We start from the raw sequence: 18,608 nt of genomic DNA on the forward strand, positions 1-18,608 counted from the left end.
TAGCCCCGCCCCTTGCCCCACCCGCGCTTTCCCTCAGCCAGGCGGCGGCCAGACAGGAGCCAGGGGGGTATTTCGACTTTTATTTTGTCCCTCGTGTATTTTGGCATGTCAAGGGCACACAAGGGGAAGCGCTGCTCGTGGCCCGCCTTGCTGCCCGCCCCACGCCCACGCCCGACAGGGCGGGCAGCAGGAATCCCACCCCCCATTCACAAGCCACACGTACACACAAGCCCACTCCTCTCCTTCCGGACAGCAAAGAGGTGGCATCATCCCACCAAGCAGCGAAGCACTAGGGCTGTGTGTTACGGGGGTGAGGACAGTGAGGACATTTCCTATAGAAACAGATATTCCCAACCCCCCGAACCCCCTTCACTCATGTCCATGGGGGCTCCAGCCCCCAGTCGATTAGTCAGTGAACTCTTGTCTCCCCCTGTGTCTCCACAGAGAGGCCGTGAAGGGCCTGGGAAAAGGAGCAGGAAAGAGAAGGACCCTGCTCCCACCCTCACTGCCCCCACCCCTTTCCCCCCCACACCTTCAGCCCACTCTCCCCCCACCACACACAGCAAGAGGATGTTCTAGCTGGGAATCCGCTGATAGAAGTAGATGTAGCCCAGGTCCTTGGGGGGCTTCTCAGAAGCACAGACTTTCTGGTCGTTGTAGATCACCCACCTGCAACAGGCACCAGAGGAGCTCAGGAATGCCATTCCATGGTTAAGACACAACTCGATTCCACTCACCCGCTCTCAGCCCCAACCCCCCGAGACCTCTGAAGAATCAGGGGAGGGGGGGGGATTTAAAGTAGTGCCTCAGTTCCTTTACACTGTGGAAATCCTTACCTGCCATCTTTCTTGATGTGACAAACATAATGTCCACACATAGTTGAAGTGCCCATGTGGCTGATGAAGGCAAACAGCTGATATTCTTGAAAGAAGGAAGGAAGAGAGGATTGTCAGGGAAAGAGGAAAGGTATCTTATTCCTTAACACTCTGTGCAAGGCACTCTCTAGAGAAGGATCCCTGAAGGAAGCTCTGCTAGGTAATCATTTAGAACTGGATCCCCATCGTGTGACTGTGAGTGATCTTTAGAGGAAATGGGAAATACTAACTTCCATTTGGTCTCCTTTCTTTCAACTTTTTATTTGAGCCATGGGTGTTGGATAGGTAAGGCAGGGATTCTGCCTCCCTATAGCACCCAGCAGCCAACACCACTGGCACAAATTCTGTGCACAGACTGGAACTGCTTCTTTCAGTGGGAACCAAAAGGGCAAAAAAGTGTCCCAGAACCACTGGATAAAAGCATCACAGCCCTTCCTGTCTTTCACTTGATGGTACTTCCCCAATCTCTCTTTTATTGCCTTCTAGGTAATCCTCTATCAGCCTGAAAGGTCTAGACAAAGGTCTTGCCATTCCTTCCCTCTTCCTCCCTGCTTCCACCTCTACAACCAGACCAGCTCTGTGATAGCTGCCACTAAAGCCTGAAGTAGTGCATGGATCAGGAATTACAAAGTCATGTTGAGTTTGCACCCCAAAGTCCACATTCCTATGGCTTGAAACTCACTTCCAGGTCCATCGCGCACTTTGGGACCCACAGGGACAGATTCAGAGATGGACTCGGCTGCCGAGCGCCCCTCTGAGATATCCATAGCAGCTTCTGCATCGAGGTCATCAATGTGACTGAAGATCCAATCCACAGCACGCTCCAGACTGTTGTTCTGGGAGGAAGAAGAAGACAGTGAACTTGAGAATTCCTGCTCCTGAGAAAATCCTTGCTCTCTGATGTCACCTGTGCCTCTCACCGTGGCTCTAAGCGCTTTCATTGCCTGGTCCCGGGAGAAGCCCATGGAGACAATGGTGGCCACACTGTCTTCTGAAGGAGGGTCTGGGCAGGCAATAGTTGACCCTGGCCCACTGGATCCAGGGAGAACTAATGGGTTAGCGAAGTCTGCAGCAGGAAACACAACACAGCTCAAAGTAATTACATCTCTCCAAGAGGGTATAGCCCAAGTCCAAACTACTTCACTTTTCCAGTGTGGTAGTAGGACACAAGCACAGCAGCCCAGAAGCAATAAGCTTCAGCACAGCCTCATACCTGGATCGTCCATATGTGACATGACCCAGTTCATGGCTGCCTCAACGCCACTATTCCCTGTGTAATACACGGCTTTGCGGCAGGCATCCATGGGAAAGCCCATCTCCACCAGCTGGATAATCACCGACTCATCCAGCATGGGCGCTGTGGGAAGACAGAAGTTAGAGCCACCCACTCCCACCCATCCCTGCTGGCTCCATTTCGTCCTGTGTCACACAGCCTCTAAAGCCACCATTTCCTGGCTTTATTTCACACCAGGTTTCGTCTCTCGGCCTTTCTTCTTCAGAAGAGCAGTCTCACACACAGGTAAAGAACAAAACGATTCAACCCATGAACTCAGGAGCACTGGCTCTTCCCTAGGCTCTGAACCCAACCTCCCACTGTGGTTTGTGAAAAATTAAATACCCCTACCAATAAAATCCTGTGTTAATTCCAGCACTGCCTCCTCTAAATGCATCAGACATGCCATCTCCCCATCTTGCACAGAACAGGAATCAACAAACCCCCTTGCATAACACCCTTGCATAACAAAGTATGCAAGGGACGCAGCTGGCAATCACTGACAAAAGGACAGGGAAAGTCTGAGCAAGTGGGAAACTGCTAGCATGGGACACAAGGCAAGGAGAGCAAGGAAATGAGTCAGGCATCAGGAAGAGAGGAGGAGAATCACTAACATGTCGGAGAGGAGAAGTGAGGGGAGCAGAAGGAGTCGTCGTCCTCGTTGCCATAGAACCCCAGGCTACCTTTGGGCTCATCTGGTGTCACCAGCGGGGGTGCGATGTCCGGCATTTCTTCTTCTCCTTCCTGCAGCCCTGTTCCCTGCAGTGCAGAGATATCCAGCTCCTCTGGCATTTCAATGGAAACATCTGCAAGATATGGTCTTGCTCAGCCTCCATGTAGGGGCAGAAACAAAGGACTCGGCTGGGAAATCGAGAAGGGTAAGTCCCTGGGGATGCCTGGAGCAACTTTGGGATAGCTACTTTCCTCCTGGCAGTAATGACCACAATATCCATATGTGACTCCCAGTACCTATATGCTCTGTACTTCTCATCCTCCTTACCGAGCTTTTTGGGCACCCAGTCCAGACCGAAAGTGAACTTCTTGATCTGGATGACCAGATAATCTGGGAAAGAAGCGAACCGTGTCGTTCTGAAAGAGACACAGAATTATTTTTAAATACTCTGTCAGCAAAGATTGAGGGTATCTAACTGGTCCAAGAAATCAGTGAGTAGGGCAGAGTCATGTCCTGAGCAGGCTGGGGGATACACTTGCCTGTGCAGCTCTCCTGTGCTGAGCTTAAAGCTCCTCAAACACAGAACCATTTCTAAGGCAGAAACCCTGACAAGATGAGATGGAATGCAAATCTTGGAGATGAGAAAAAATAGTACATACTCTAACTTCCAATCCTGTATTTTACAAGCCTGGTCAGATTTTGTTTAATTAAAAGTCTAACCCTTAAGGAATGTAGTGGAAATAACATTTTTTATTAAACCAAGAGATACACCTGCAGGAACTGACAAGCTTTCAAGCACAAGAGCACTTTTTTTTATATGTAACAGAAGCAGTGAATTTTAAGTTAACTGAATTTGATTAAACATTATTTAGTTAGACAATTTGAGAGAGAAAATGCCTGAAATCTATGAAAATCTATGTGAAAGGAGAAGCACCTATAAGTGAGACAGATATTCATTACCAGGTGATACTTGCAACATGCTGTAGAACTAAATTAGGCAAAAGTAAAGCATTTGAATATGACTCAGTAAAAATGAAACAAGAATGTTACTTTTCAATGTGATGTTTGTTTATAGTAGCTATTGCTTAATAATGGAGTGTTAGAAAAGCACTTCCAACTCTTTGAGGACTTCCATTGCAAAAGAACACTCAGTAGCATCACAGCAGAAAGCTGCTTACATTTGTAATCTTGTCACTGCAACTTTGCACTGTTGCATGTGCTAGAGGCAGTGAGAAAAAATAAAGCTGTTTTTTAAACCTTGCTACTAGCATTTAAGTTAGCATTCTTTCAAAGAACTCACGCATCTGTTACACTCAGTGCTCTGCTGAAATTTTAACAGTTAAAAACTTGAAGAAATTTTAGAGATGGTGCAAGATCAGTGTCATCATACAGTCAGTACTGATTCCAAAGCTGAAATTTTAAATTGACAGTAAAAGCTACTAGTTTTCTGCAATATCACTGTGTTTTTGTAGCCCCTCAGCAACTGAAATGTGACAGCTAGGACCTCACTAGCACTGCTGTTCTGCCCACAGAACAGGGCAGTGAGGGCAACCACTCTAGCACTGATGGATCAATCCTCTCTCTGCTTCAATGTTCTATGGACCCAGGGTGTGGAGGACTACAAGCTTCAGTTTGGTTCTTCTCCCAGGCCACTACAAGAAAGCCCCAGAGATGCAGCTATGGCCAGTTCATCATAGCTTAATTGACACACACTTACTTAAGAGCCACAGACTTGGCCTGCAAGGCTGTGCTCCAGAAATCATCCACCTGCTCTGGAGCTCCATAGGCCTCTAGGCAGGAGCTGAAAGGCACCTTGGCTCGCACCAGCTCAGGCAACGGCTGCTTCTCCTCCTCTGCCTGCCTCTTCTTCTCCTCATATTCCAGCAGTTCATCTAGAGAATAAAGCAGAGGAGTCAAGGACCACCTCTAGGTACCTACAAAGCAGCTGGTGTAAGCTACACCCAGAGGCTGAGCAGGCCTATAGATACACGCCATCGAGAACGGAGCACAGCTTCCAGAGCACACTTCTGCTACTGCAGTCACTCCTGCTTTGCAGCTGAATCACAGCCCAGCTTCTGGTGTCCGAGGGAAAGGCTCTAGAGGGACATCACTGTGTCACACCACCTCTTAAGAAATCAGCCCGATCCCACAAAAGCAGGAGAAGGATCTGGCCTCAGAAGTGGCAAAGAAGTCCCTTTCTCATTTAAGGAGTTCTGTAAGGATAGTACAATATACAAACACAGGGTTTGCTACTGTTCTGGTCTTGGCACATTACTGACCTTTGTTGAGTGCAGCATCCATGGGCACAGGCAGCTGCATAATATAGTCCACACGCTGGGTATATTTCACCTTTTCTGTGGCCAGGCACTTCAGCTTCTCCTCCACCAGAAAACGGAAGACCTCGTTAGGGTTCTCCGAGCTGCGGCAGTTCCTCTGAAGAAGGAGAGATTAGAAGGACAGATGTAACATCAGAATGGCAGAAACAATGATCTGCAGTAACAGTGATGCCACACAGCAAGTAGCTGAAAAGTATTCACTTCTGTACCTAGTCCCCTAGAAAAGACAGCAAAGAGGAAACTAAGGCCAGCTTCTGTACTCCAGGAAGCCATGGCATTCCTGCTCCTAAAGAACAAAGTTTACATCTCCAGCTGTGCCACTCCCAAAAAAAGATTTCTCCATGGAATCAGCCCTGAAAACATGGCCAAGCACCTGTCCTTCTCCACCCTGGGAGGTGCTAGATGGCCCATTTCCCTGTGTTCTCTCCTCTCTGCTCCTATTGCCAGCTTCTCACCTCTACTCCTCACCCCTTGGTGTGGGAAGAAAATCAAGCTGGGCTTTTCCATGATTTGCCACACAGACTCAACCATTACCTCCACCATGTTGATGAAGTGCAGAAAGAATTCCTGCGCATCCTGCTGTCGGTTAGTGGAAAATTCTGGGTGCCCCTTTCCGATGAGGGACTTAAACATGCGTGGAGCAATGCCGTTTTGCATACCCTGCAAATAACAACGTGGAAGAGGAAGGTGGTCATAATTTGCCAAGCATGTGTCCTGGCATGTAGCATTCTATTCTTAGCCATGCTTTTCTCCAGGTGACAGGCCTTGGAACAAGCCCCAGCACATGCCTTCAGAAAGGGCTGTCCCTCCTTTGCCACATAGCACACACAATACCTCATGCAACACACGTCTCGAGAGGATGCTGTATCCAAGCCTCACCTTCTGATCTGGCTGCTGCTCCCCATCTGCAGAAGCTGGCCTTGAATACTCCCCAGAAAGCAGACCATGGCCCAGTTTGGCTCTGGAATGACAAGGTCACTGTTAGTATCAATGTTTCTTCAATTTCACATGCTCCAGGAGGCACATCAGCCCATCCAGCTTTAACACTGCAGTGGGCTGTCAGCCTCACATATAACAGCTTCCTCTGCTGCATCAGGCAAGATTCTTATTGTGGTCTGCTCTCTGGCCCCTGGAGACACGGCTTCAAAGTTACTAGGGCTTTTGGGTGCCAACCTCAACCACTGCTTGCACACTGAGTAGAACATGAATGAACAGCTGGTGCTGAGCCACACAGCAGCTGCGCAACAGCCAAGCTGAGCTGCAGCCTGACAGGGGAACAGAGCAGTGTCTGACTGCAGGAGACAACAGGGCACAGAAATTGTCTGAGCCAGAAATAGCACTGCTGGGAGCAGACTGATCACGTTTTCCCAGAGGAAAGACTGACTGCATGAGGTGCTTAATGGACAACAGTATGTGTTCAGCGATTTCCTCCTGTGCCCAACCTTCCTGCTACTCCATTTCACTCCAGTCCTTCCCCATCATTATTGCCATTTGTCTGGAACCAAACCTCAACAACTCCTCCCTTTGCCCAGGCAATAGTCTTTCTGGCTGTCTTACCTGAATCCCCTCTCAGTGAACACCTCACTCCAGGCTGCCCAAATTTAGAATCCTCCTGTACCACTGAACTCCCTGTCCACTAATGCCACCTTCCACTCCTCCACCCCGCACTTCCACATGCTTGTTAGAGAGCAGCTGTAGCACAGACTTCACATCTTAAAATGCAGCCTCATTCCAAATCTCGTGTTCCTCCTTCTGCACATTCTCCTGCACAGAACCTCTTGAGGGAAGCCTCTTTAAGCATACATAAGTCATCTACTGAGAATAAAGCTACCCAAGCATATGTATCCCCTTGCTCTTTGCCATCTCCCTCCACTGCAGACAGCAAGCCCCTTTAAACTGTTATGCAGACAGAAGCTGCTTCCCAGAAATCCCTGCAGTTTAACAGGCATAACATACATAGTACATTTCAGAGCCTGTCATGCACACGGGGTGCACTTTGTCCTCTCCACCTAAGGCATTCAGCTGAACTTCCTGGGCTTAGATCCTTATGGATCAAAGTGTCTCTGGTTACAGGCAAGGAAAGAGGCAGGAGGCTTAAGGGAGAACCCTGGAGCAACGCAGCACAGAGGGGATGCATCCAGGCAGCCTCAGCCTTCCTCCTCTCAACAAAATTCTACGTACACTTGTGTGCTGAAATCCTGTGTGGGGTCCGAAGGTGCACTTTGGAATATCTTCTCCAGCTTGTCCACATACCTGCAGAGCAGGACAGAGCAATCTAAGGGATATGCAGCTTCATCTGGTAAAAATGCAGTTCTGAGCATGATTGCTCCAACAGAAGCTCCCAGCTCTAGGAGATTTTTGTACTGATCCCAGACTAATGGAAAGGAGTGATTAAGCTCACTTACTTTCTCTGGAAGTCTGGGATACTGAACAGCACCTGCATCACAGAATTGAGGTAGCAACTGTTGCCCAGGTTACGGATACCAGTGTACCCAGGCCCGTAGAGGGGCTTGAGTTGAACACCAGACTCCTGGATGAGCTCCCACTCCCCAATGCGCTGGTTCATGTCTATTTCCAGTTCTGTCATTGTCTTGTCTGTCTGCAGAGGGAAAGAACAGGAAAATCCTCAAAGAAGACTCAAGGAAACACCAGAAGTGTGAAAAGTGCAATGCTGTAGAGTAACAGAGTCAAGTGCATTTTGTTTTAGTCCACACATAGAGAAGGAAGAAACTAGAGTTTTTCCATATGTATGAATACCTGGGACAGAAAGAGGAGGGAAAAGAAATATGGGAGAAATCTGAACCATTCCCTATGAAGAGGCATGGAAACCACACACTAACAAAAAGAGCTCAGCACCTGGGAGTCTCCCTGCCCACTGACACATAACCCAAGAGAAATAAACCTGAGGGACTTGAAAGAAAGGCAAAAAAGGGCAATCAAAGAAGAGAAGCAGATGAGACAATTCTCTTTGTGACAAAAAAACCCCAGGGTTTCTTGACCAGGAATGATTCTGCATAGCCACAGAAAGCTGGAATCCAGCTAAAACACCTCACAGTTGCTTCTCTCTCCCTCTGGGCCTATGGAGGACGCCACTTTCTCCTCACCTTCTGCATCTTGAGCATGTCAATCCCAAAGTGTGCCAGGTGTTCTGCCAGGTTGGGGTCCAACACCATGTCATCCTCATCGTAGGAGTAGACATCTATGCAGGAAGACAGAAAAAAGGGAAACTTAAAATGGCCTGTGATCTCAAATTCACAGCTGGATGAAGAAAGCACTCAGAACTGGGAGTTTTGACAAACAGAGTCATTGGGGTTTCTGCCCTTTCTCTGGAGAATTACCTAACAGACAGAATATTGAGATTCCTCCTCAACATGTGACTAAGACAACTTTGTCACCGATCAGGGTACAGAGGTACACTTATGCCAGGAGTAAGGAAAGTGGGTTACTGTGCCATATACTCTCTGCTCAGGATTTGAACACACTAGTCTTCAATAAACACCCCAACACAGAAAATCAGATGGCAACCTGGATAACTAGTCTAAAAGCTCCCAATTACAAGGGAGGGGTGGAGGAAGGCAAGGTTTTTTTAGCAGCTCGTTCTTTGCCTCATACAAGAAGCAGGTCAGAGTGGGAAAGTTCACAATGGGATGACACTGCATGTTCCAGGTCACAAGATGGCCAACACCACCCTGACACCTGCAAGAGATCTGTGTCAGCCTGAGTAGTTCCTGGCATCCCTAATCCAGGGAGGATCCCCATTCTCACCAGCCCCATCAGGAGTAATTGTTCCCAGTTTCACAGCCAGCGGGTAGCCGGTTTCTCGGTAGTGCTCGACTGCGTGGTTGTTGCCACCGCTGCCATCGAAGTAGCGCCGACCACAGAGGATGGCTCCGTCGGTCATGTTCAGCCACAGGTTCTCCTTCATGTCACACTTGCTGCACTTCCAGCCACTAGTGACAAGGAACAGAGAAAAAGAGATCAGAGGGAAAACCTCTGGGTTGTACCTCCCAAGCCCTCGCTGCCCACTGCAATATCCATAGTAAGCGATCTCACTCCTCTTTTACTACAGAACTGAGAACCCTGATATACCTTAGTGTGCCACCTCCCCAGAATCTACTGTGCCAAGGCACACTCAGAGACTCACAAAAGAGGTCTCATCTGCTGCTGCAGCCCAGCACAGGAGAAGGACCTGGGACCCAAAGTGACACACAAAGTTCCAGCACTATGCTTACCACGGTGGGATGCGGACATCGTTCTGAAGCTGCTGCAGGGAAAAAGCGTGTTTGGAAACACGTCGAACCTCCCCATCCCAAGCCTGCACCTCCTGCTTCCGTGAGGCTGAATCTGCTGTCAGGATGGCCTCAATCGCACTGGCAATCTGGAATTGGGACAGCAGGAGAAAACATGAAGGGCTACCCTACCACAGTAAGGGCACAAGAATCTTCCAGTGCCACAGCACTCCACATTTAGGCATGTCGGTTAAGACTTTTGGGAGCCTCAGCCACATACAAGCCAGAACCATGTAATATACAGCACTATGTAAGTGCAGAACAATCCTGATGTCTGCCAGCTGAGACTTCACAGCAACTCTGCAGGATCCCTTTTACACGGCAGTTTCCTTCTCTGTAATAGTCTATTTCCTCACCAACAATAAACACAGCCCTCCACCCAAACATACCCTGTCTTTGACCATGTCTGGTAGTCCCTCCAACCCATCACGTGGAATATCCAAATGGTCTGGCAAAATTACTATTTTTACATCTTCATCATATTCAAACTTTTCTTCTGTGATGTCAAATCCACCTTCTACACCTACAAGAAGAAAAAACATTGTGGTAACAGGTGAAATCAAAGTGCTTGAAAAGCTTCTCTCCCCACAGCTTACATGAAATAAGGCGCCATGACTAAGACAAAGATCTAAATCAGTGATCCACAATCTTCCACTTCTGGATCCCAGAGCTTCTGCTGGTGGTATGGACTTCACAGGACCAATTATAAGCCTAGTGACAATAGGTTTATTTTTCCCAGCTCTCTTTACAGATGCTTAAAAACGATCTCCAGACTGGCTACAACCAGGAAGTAAACTAAACCTCCTCTAGAAAGGCACTGGCCAGAACAGAGCAAATATAAAGCACTGGTGTTCATCCTTAACCAGAATACTCAAGACAATGAATGGAGATGTGCACGAAGAAATCACCTTGTAAGCCAAAGCAAAGGTCAGGTCTACTACCGTCTTTAAGAAGCCTGCCTCTCTTTCTTGCCTTTTCCAGAAAGGATAGTCTAGAGTACCGCACTCAAGCAAGGAGAACTAGGAGTTCCTCTGGAACCAGAATATCTAGAATTTCAGAAAAAGTCTGAATAAAGGCATAGTGATAATAGTTTCTATGCCCACCTAGCTGTGCTTTCCAGAGGTTGCAGCAGAGACAGGAGATCCATACATAAAGGTTATTTGCCAGTTGTAAAGAGTCACCATGGATGCTCACCAAAACATCTGCAGTTTCTGCCGATTCCCTCATCTACAGTTTTTGGATTATGTAGATACTCAGAGGAAAAGCTTGGCCTTCTCTGTTCTGCAGATATTCACATCCTACCTCCCAAAAGGAAACAGGCAGAAGACACGTGGCTTACTAGCAGCCTAAATCTCCTGTGTTTTTAAACTAAATTTACTACATTTCTGGAAAAATTGCATGCTGCGACTGCAATGATCTCTGCAACAAGTATCTGCATGGTCAACAACAGCTGCAAACATCTGCAGCTGCAACAAATCTCTGGAGGGAATAAAAGCTTTTGCTGCACAATGCCTCTGCCTCAAGAATCCCGTGTGCAATACAGTTCTGATAACCACTACTGTATTTCCTTAAAACATTCTTGTCAAAAATATCCAGTCCCATGATATCGTCTGCAACTCCCTCCTTAGATACCTCCGATTTTTTACACTGTGCATGAACTGCTATGTATGAACACAATGATTTTAGAAAACAGTCACCAGCATAATGCGACAACATACCTAGATAATCCTCTTCTGCGCCTCTTCAGCACAGCCCAGAGATTTCCCACCACCACTTCACAGAGCAGAGCAATACACAACCCCCCAGGGCATTACACAATTCCTAAACCCTAAACAAACTAGACCAGACTGATGAGGTCCCCTCAGGGGGTTACATGAACCTTCTGAGGCTCCAGATGAGGACGAGAGTCAACAGCCACCAGCTTGCCCTGAGGTACACTGCCACCCTTTCCATGGTGGAACCTAAGCACTACACACCACAAAAGTCCATCAAACAACATCCAGGCATAGGAGGCCAGCACTGTAGATCTCTTCTCATCATTGAGAGGGGAAATGAGATACAGAGGGATCAAGGGCTTCATTTTGTTCACAAATCTTTCTAGTACTTTAAAAAAATCTCCCGTGTCAGGATTAACTAAACCATCACGGTTCAGCAAAAACAAAGACAAAAAAAAAAAACCTTCTCCTGAACTTGAGACCATTGTCTCAAAGGGCTAATACTTTTTTTTTTTTTTTTTTTTCTCCTGCTCCATTCACACCACTAAGCTGTTATCACAGAGAGATATTTGCCAACCCACAGACAACAATTGTAGCAAGACCTTTGTAGAATTCAGAATGCAGAAATAACTCATAATGCAGACTGGGCCTCATCTCTCCCAAAGCAGCACAATCATATATATACAACAAAGCACTGGCTATCTGAAGAAATAGAGATCCCAGCCTCCCTTTTGCTAGAAGTGATCTTTGGGGCTCTATTCAGCTCACCAGAAAAACAGGGAGCAGCTGACAGTCTTTATAGTGGTGTTTGTGCTCTGGCAGCAGACAAGTCACTAGGGGTCTACATCAGGGAAAAAAGTGAGCCAAAATCAAGATGTTCATGGTCCAGATTCTGGATTTCCCTCTAGTGGTCAGCTTCCAGCAAGCCAAGAACCTGTTACTGCTACAAATGTTCCTGCCCATTCCTTTATGTGTCTCCATAGTGGCTCAGAAATTACCAGCTGAAACTGCTCCAAATAAGCAGCATCTCCACTGATTGCCATGACAGCCCTCTCATCTGGTGAAAGACAGTAATGGAATACTGGCTTTGTTCTTCCAAAACAGGGAGATTTAAATTTTTTTTTAATGTTTTAATGCTCATATGCATCTCCTCCAGTATCAGCCTTATAAGACCCAATGACCCAAAAATGTTAATGCAGCATTTCCCATTAATTTCTTCCCTGTCTGTATCAATAACGCTAGTTCAATATCCGAAGAGTTTAAAATACAGTTTATCTGCCAAGAGCTTCAAACTTACTTTTCTCAGACGCATATTTTCTCAAACTTACTTCAGCCCCATGCTGGGCACATTGTGCTTAAGCAACAGTCCCAGTCTGGTGATCCCCACACCAGGCTGAGCCAGGCACGTGGGGTCATGGCAGAGGCTAAAAAACCACACTTATCCATGGAAAACAAGATGCAACCTTAGACACAGAACACAACTACCACCTTAATGACTGTTCTACAGAAACTGCTCACTGGAGACACACTGGAAAACATGAGGTCTGAATTTGGCCAGGAATACCAGCCAAGAAGTGTAAAGCAAAAGAGACAAACCAGGCAGCTCCAGAGGACTGGCTGAACACCAGGACCATACAGTACATAGGTGCTTCCTTACCAATAGCCAAGCGAGTTGGTTTCTTCCTTGGGGGATCCCCAGCACTGGAGTTGGTGTCTTCTTCCTTCTGTGGCATTGAGAAGAAATAGGGAAATAAGAGTTAAGGGGACAGGCACACTGTGGCAAGCCTTAGGGATTGAAATCAAGCTACTCTGGAAACAGAAGGAAACCAGGTAGAAATAAGTGAGCAATTCATACAACAACTCAGCACAACCAGAACTGAAGCACAGGTGTCCCTCAATTCACCAGGAAAATCAGTCATATCTCAGGAGAGAAAACTCTGTATCTGATGGAATACACAGACACAGCACAGCTCACAATTTCAGAACAAGTTTGAGCATATATATTTTTATTTTTTACCGGTTTACGTGTTCTTTTGAGGTGCAGGTAGACCCGCTGGCCTGTTTTCTGATAGTGCTTTTCCACATACTGCTTCCCAAAGCCCAGGAACGTGTTCATGCAGATATACAAGCCACCATCTGACTCCTGGAAGGAAGGAGGGACAAAACTGAAGGGAATGCCATTCCAGCTGCTAGGATAGGCATGGCAGACTAGTCATTATTTGTTAAGTCATGGCAACAGCTCATTCCTACATAGCAGCCACAAGTAGCTAGTAAGAAATAGGATGGCAAGCCCCAGCCTGGCTGTCCCAGAAGAACAGGTACTCCTGTCATGATGACGTATTTAAAAAACTATTTGTGTGTTCATTTATGGCAGGATGCTACCAAATCCGGAAAGCCTGAGTTTCCACAAGAGTTTATCTCGTAAAAGGCCCTTAGCATGCACAGATTACAAGTTCAGAGTATGGTACCATCATTACTAGCAAAACTGTGGCACCCTGTCCAAATGTGTGACTCTCAGTGCCATATGGAATGATGCCAAGCTACACTGTGAGGAAGGTTAACAGACCACTGTTTACTTTTGCTGTTGTGTTCAAAAGCCTGTGAGCAGCTTGGAAACAGATATAGAACATGCCCCCACCATCCCATCGGCAGCTGGAAAACATCACACTCGTTCAGCAGTTACCCTTTTCAAATTGAAAGCGTAGGGGACTCAAATACAGAAGTTGGAAAGGAGGGAAACCACTAAGAAGCTTTCAGAAGCTGCTGGGACTGAGACAGAGTGGCAGTGCACAGTCAGGCATCACTGTGGAGCTCGGGGAGGGAAAGAGGACCAGGATGCCATGTGCCACTTCCTCGAAGGACCCGTATCTTCCAGCTGCATCCCATTTCTGCTGGGCTGGGGCTCAGCCCGGACAGGCGCCCGTGAGGAAGCTCAAGGGAGACCTCGCCCTCCCGCTGCCTTCGCCTCCGCAGGTCCACTTAGGCCGAGCGAGGGTAGCGCAGGAAGCGCAGGGATGCCAGCGGGGTGGAGATGGCTGGGGAAGGGACCACTGCCATCTTAATGACACAGCACCGCCTCGCCCCTCGCCTGCCGGGCCACGCCGCGCGGCCAGGCCGGGAAGGCGGCTCAGACCCGGGCAGGGCGGGACCCCCGGCCCGTCCCCCCGCCGCCGGGGGCGGGCCCGGGACGCACCCGACCCCCTGCCTCCCGCAGGACTATATGTCCTGGAGAGACCCCGCACGGAGAGTTCGGGCCGGGGGCACTTCCTCTCCAGGGACTCCCGGCGAGCCGGGCCGATCGGGGCGAGCGCCCTGCCCACGCCCGCCCCGGTCCCAGAACTACAGCCCCCAGCGCACCGCGGGCGGGCGGGGCGCGCCGCGGGGCACGCCGGGCACAGTAGTCCGCGAGGGCCCTGCGCGCCGCCCGGGAGCAGACGGCGCGGCCATCGGGGAACCACAAATCCCGTGAGGCCCCGCGCGGGCGGCGCCCCGGCTGGCGGCGGGGTGGGAGCCGGCCGCGGCGGGAGCAGCCCGGGCGAGCGAGCGGGCCGGCGGCGGGGCGCGCTTACCGGCGTGTCGAAGGAGAAGGCGCACTCGTCCTTGTGGACGCGGTCGCCGGCCTTGGGCACCCGGATGGACGGCAACACCGACAGCAGCGCCTCGCTCAGCTCCGCCATGACAGCGGCTCACCGCGGCACCGCCCACAGCCCCGCCCCACCCAATCGCAGCCCAGCGCGGTCAGGCGGGTCCTAGCCAATCGGCAGCGAGGCTGGAGGCCGGACTCACCGTGCCGACCGGCCAGCTCGCCCAATCGCAACCGGCCTTCGGCCATCGCGGGAGGCGGTGCCGCTCTCATCCACCAATAATGGCGTACAGAGGGGCGAGGGGGCGGGTCTGTCCCCGAAGATTGACAGCGGGGTAAGGCGGGACGTGACGGGCGGGGACTGCGGAGTAGACGGGCTGGCGGGGCGGGGAGATAGGAGTGACGTAATGAGCCCCGCCCCCTCGGAGCGGCCAATGGGCGGCGGCACCGCCCGGCGCGCGGGAGATTCGAACGGCGGGTCCGGCGGCGCAGGGGCGCAGTGCGGCCGCCGCCGCCATGGGGGTCTCCGGCAGCGCCCCCGCCACCCCGGCCGCGCCCCGCAACAAGCACCTGGCGCACGTCAGCGACCCCCGCTCCCCCACCGCCGGCATCCTGCGCACCCCCATCGAGGTAGGCGCCCTCCCGCCGCCGCTCCCCCCTGCGTGGCTCCGGCCCGCCACCCCCACGGCTGCCCTCTCCGCAGGTAGTGGGCTCCCCGGCGGGCAGCCCGCAGCCCAGCCCCGCCGAGCCGCCGGCAGGCACCGGCCAGGAGCGGGACCCACGGTCGCCCACGCCCGGCATCTCCCGCACGCCCATGAGAGCCGTGTCGAGTGGTGAGTGAAGCTGCCCTGGGTGGGCGGGCTGAGGGGCTGCCTGACTTAGAGGCTCACCTCGTCCTTCTTTGTCCCCGGCAGACAGCGTGGACCGCCTGGTGAAGCAGCTCAGCGAGGCCTTTGGGGCCGAGGCCCCGGAGCCGGCGCCTCCGGGAGCGGTGGGCCCCGCCGAGGAGCCGGCCCGGCGGAGCTCCCCGCCCGCGGGCGAAGAGGAGGAGAGGCCGCCCTCTCCCAGCACGGCCCGGCCCGGCCGCCCTGCCTTCTCCTCGGGTAGGTGCTCCGTGTGGGGCTCACGGCGCTCCGTGTGCCCGAGAGCCGCGCGGGATGGGCTGTGAGCAAGCTGGGGCTCTCGGCACCATCCGTTTGCCGGTGCCTTTCTCCGGGCTTGCTTCCCGACGGAGCCTGTCCCTATCCCCTAGTCCGGCTGTGTCCCACCGCCTGGAGCCTCTGCAGCCGGGGAACCCCTTTGAGAACTGCTGTGTTATCGAACTGATTTCCGTCCAGAGCTGAGAAATTGTTTTCAACCTGTATTCAAAATCAACTCTTCCCCTCTCTGAGAGGGGTTGATGGCTGTGGAGACCTGCCTAGAGGGTAACCTTAGAGTTTCTCCCTGGGAAGAGCTATGGAGCAAGTGTTGGCAGCACACTTGCGTGGGCACCACACGCTCTGTGCTTTGGCTGAGCAATGTGAGAGACTTTGATAGAGGCTGTGCCTCAGAAAGCTCTGGGCCGAGCACTGCTTCTGGAGGAGCAGCTGAGAACTGTTCAACCTGGAGAAGAAAACTCTCAAGGGGGTATCTTACTGATAGATACAAATACCTGAAGGGAGAGCCAGGCTCTTTTCAGTGGTGCCCAGTGATGGGACCAGAGGCAAAGGGGATGGAATGGTACACAGGAAATAGTTGCTTTTGTTCACGGTGAGGGTGACCAAGCAGTGGAGCAGGTTGTGCAGAGAGGTTGCAGAATCTCTGTCCTTTGAGATATTCAAGAGACACTTGGATATGGTCCTGGACAATGTGCTGTAGGTGGCCCTGCTGGATTAGTTCCTCTAATTAGTTCCTCACTTCCGACATCAACCTTTCTGTGATCCCTTTGCCTCAAAGCCCTTGGGTAAGTCTTTAATAAAGGCCAGGAGGCATTTGAAGTCCAGGACCTTTGAGCCTTGTCATGATGCCCTGGTGTGTTTCCTTTTGTCAACTAGTGAGCAAGCCCATAAGACACAAGCCCAACAACAAATTCATGGCAGCACCTGGAGGAACTGGCCGCTCTCCCCTCAGCGTTCTACGAGATGATAATTCTCCCAGTGCTCCTGCCCCTCGCCAGGTAAAGCTCAATGGGCCATACTGAAGGAGGGAGATTGAGCTGAAAAAAGAAGAATCAAATCCTTTAATTTCTGTATCTTGTAGGGTTCCAGTTTAGAATTGTGATCTCCTAGACCTAGGGACTAGTAACTTGACAAATGTTTTCCTGTGGGTCAGTCTTGTCATTAAATGTCTCCATGTCTTGTTCAATGTCTGTCTTTGGCCTCACCATGAAGTTGCCCATTCCAGTGCATTCTTTCTCTTTAGGCTGTAGAAAAAAGTCACTCTTGTATGTTGTCACAAGAGAGTTCAAGCTGAATGGCCTGAAAATAGACTACATATTCTGCTGAGAATTAACTAACCTTCAATTAACTTGTGTTTTACACTCTGTGTTTGGGTTTTTTATTTCTCTAGGGCAAGAGGCATGTGTTGGGAGAGAACCCTGGGGAGAAGAGGGAAATGGATCTGAGCAGGAGCCTTAAATCTGGGAACTGTGCTTGGAGTGACTTGAACAAAGAGAACCAACAGTGTCCTTTTGTGGAGAACTAGACACTTCTTTTCAGGATCTTGCTATAATTTGCTCCTATGTTTTGAGAATTTTCTAGTGGGGAGAAATCCTACAATAGACTGAATCTCCAAAGCAGTGTCATATTTCTCACCTATCCCTGTTGGGGAAACATCTCTCCCTCTTCCTAGTTTGTCATGTCTTATGTACAGCACAGAGTTTATCTCTTTTATTGTATATCAGCTGTATTGATTTTTCCATTGAGTTTTTATCTCTAGTAAATAAATTTGTGTTCAACCTTTGCTGACTGTATGTCCTGATATTATACTTGCTTGCCCAGCACAATATTTTCTTTGGGACAAGAGTCCAGGAACAAATAGTTCAGCCTTCCATTAGCCTTAAAACTGCCTTGGCCCCTACCTGGAGCATGCTGAAGGGTATGGCCTTGAATCCATGTAAAACAGTGTGAGCTGGGAAGCTGCAGCTCCCTGCAGGAAACTGATGTACACTCAATGTCACCTCTGGAATTGTACCGCTCCTACACTGACTCGAAACTGAGTTTTGTAAGGGACTGTCGTGAGGGTGAGATAAAAAATAACGTGTGATAGTATTGTCCATTAATATTGACCTTGTTGATCTCCAGCTCTCCCTAGCAGGGAGACCCAGGATGTTGCTCTGAGCCAACAAGTGGAAAAGGGGCTGAATAAAATGGCTATGTCCTGTAACTGAGCTAAAATATCCAAGCCTTGAATGGATGCACTTTCAGGTTGCTATCCCAACTCCAGCCTCTTCTCAAATAAAACATGAACCTCCTGCTAAAGCAAGGTCTGTGGATGAGGTGTTGACTGGCTGAGAGCAGCAGGCAATATTCACAGGAAGGGAGTTACATTTGCAGTAGCTCATTGCAATGCTGGAAAGAACACAGCCTGCAGTGCTTCTGTGAGCGTTCTTTATTTGCCTGGGCTATGAAGATCTAAACAGACTTGAAAACATGGGCTGATGGCTACTGGTTAGATAGGGTCACCATACAATGCAGGAGTCAGGCAAAGAGGGAAGGAACAGCAAGAAACAGACAATAAATAAGAATAAATATAATATTCCCTGATATTCTGGCAGGTCTTGAGGGCTACTTTTCTGCCATTTATGCATAGATAAGACTTGAACTAAGAAAAGAATAAATATATTCCCTGCTATTCTGGCAGGTCTGAAGGCTGCCTTCCCCTCCT

General features: G+C 49.9%; 2 protein-coding genes across 3 annotated transcripts; one reads left to right on the plus strand and one right to left on the minus strand.

Moving 5' to 3' along the window:
* Nucleotides 1-66: 66 nt before the first annotated feature.
* USP5 (ubiquitin specific peptidase 5) lies at nt 67-14,886 on the minus strand. Of its 2 annotated transcripts, none has more exons than XM_066341114.1 (20): nt 14,731-14,886; nt 13,179-13,304; nt 12,819-12,885; nt 9,836-9,969; nt 9,390-9,535; nt 8,923-9,107; nt 8,262-8,356; nt 7,563-7,756; nt 7,339-7,410; nt 6,037-6,118; nt 5,692-5,817; nt 5,101-5,254; nt 4,539-4,713; nt 3,149-3,237; nt 2,763-2,954; nt 2,089-2,232; nt 1,796-1,941; nt 1,558-1,711; nt 837-921; nt 67-669 (listed from the first exon to the last, which is right to left on the minus strand). In XM_066341114.1, the coding sequence occupies exons 1-20, from the start codon at nt 14,836-14,838 to the stop codon at nt 576-578; spliced, it is 2,568 nt and encodes an 855-aa protein (XP_066197211.1). In that variant the 5' UTR covers nt 14,839-14,886; the 3' UTR covers nt 67-575. The 2 variants fall into 2 exon arrangements, with proteins under 2 accessions (XP_066197211.1, XP_066197212.1); XM_066341115.1 differs by having other exon boundaries at nt 2,832-2,954; nt 14,731-14,885.
* Nucleotides 14,860-17,684, plus strand: CDCA3 (cell division cycle associated 3). The gene is made up of 5 exons (XM_066341118.1): nt 14,860-15,374; nt 15,448-15,577; nt 15,659-15,847; nt 16,778-16,899; nt 17,292-17,684. The coding sequence occupies exons 1-5, from the start codon at nt 15,261-15,263 to the stop codon at nt 17,424-17,426; spliced, it is 690 nt and encodes a 229-aa protein (XP_066197215.1). The 5' UTR covers nt 14,860-15,260; the 3' UTR covers nt 17,427-17,684.
* Nucleotides 17,685-18,608: the final 924 nt, after the last annotated feature.

Source organism: Sylvia atricapilla, chromosome 2 (assembly GCF_009819655.1).
Source record: "Sylvia atricapilla isolate bSylAtr1 chromosome 2, bSylAtr1.pri, whole genome shotgun sequence".
Lineage (NCBI taxonomy): Eukaryota > Metazoa > Chordata > Aves > Passeriformes > Sylviidae > Sylvia > Sylvia atricapilla.

Excerpts from the sequence above, each read along its gene's own strand:
- CDCA3 (XM_066341118.1), top strand. The coding sequence starts at position 15,261 with ATGGGGGTCTCCGGCAGCGCCCCCGCCACCCCGGCCGCGCCCCGCAAC. Across the intron at positions 15,578-15,658 it reads CATGAGAGCCGTGTCGAGTG|ACAGCGTGGACCGCCTGGTG; the intron begins GTGAGTGAAGCT and ends TGTCCCCGGCAG. Across the intron at positions 16,900-17,291 it reads GTGCTCCTGCCCCTCGCCAG|GGCAAGAGGCATGTGTTGGG; the intron begins GTAAAGCTCAAT and ends TTATTTCTCTAG.
- USP5 (XM_066341114.1), bottom strand. The coding sequence starts at position 14,838 with ATGGCGGAGCTGAGCGAGGCGCTGCTGTCGGTGTTGCCGTCCATCCGG. Across the intron at positions 12,886-13,178 it reads TCAAAAGAACACGTAAACCG|AAGGAAGAAGACACCAACTC; the intron begins GTAAAAAATAAA and ends TCAATGCCACAG. Across the intron at positions 1,712-1,795 it reads TGAAAGCGCTTAGAGCCACG|AACAACAGTCTGGAGCGTGC; the intron begins GTGAGAGGCACA and ends TCTTCCTCCCAG.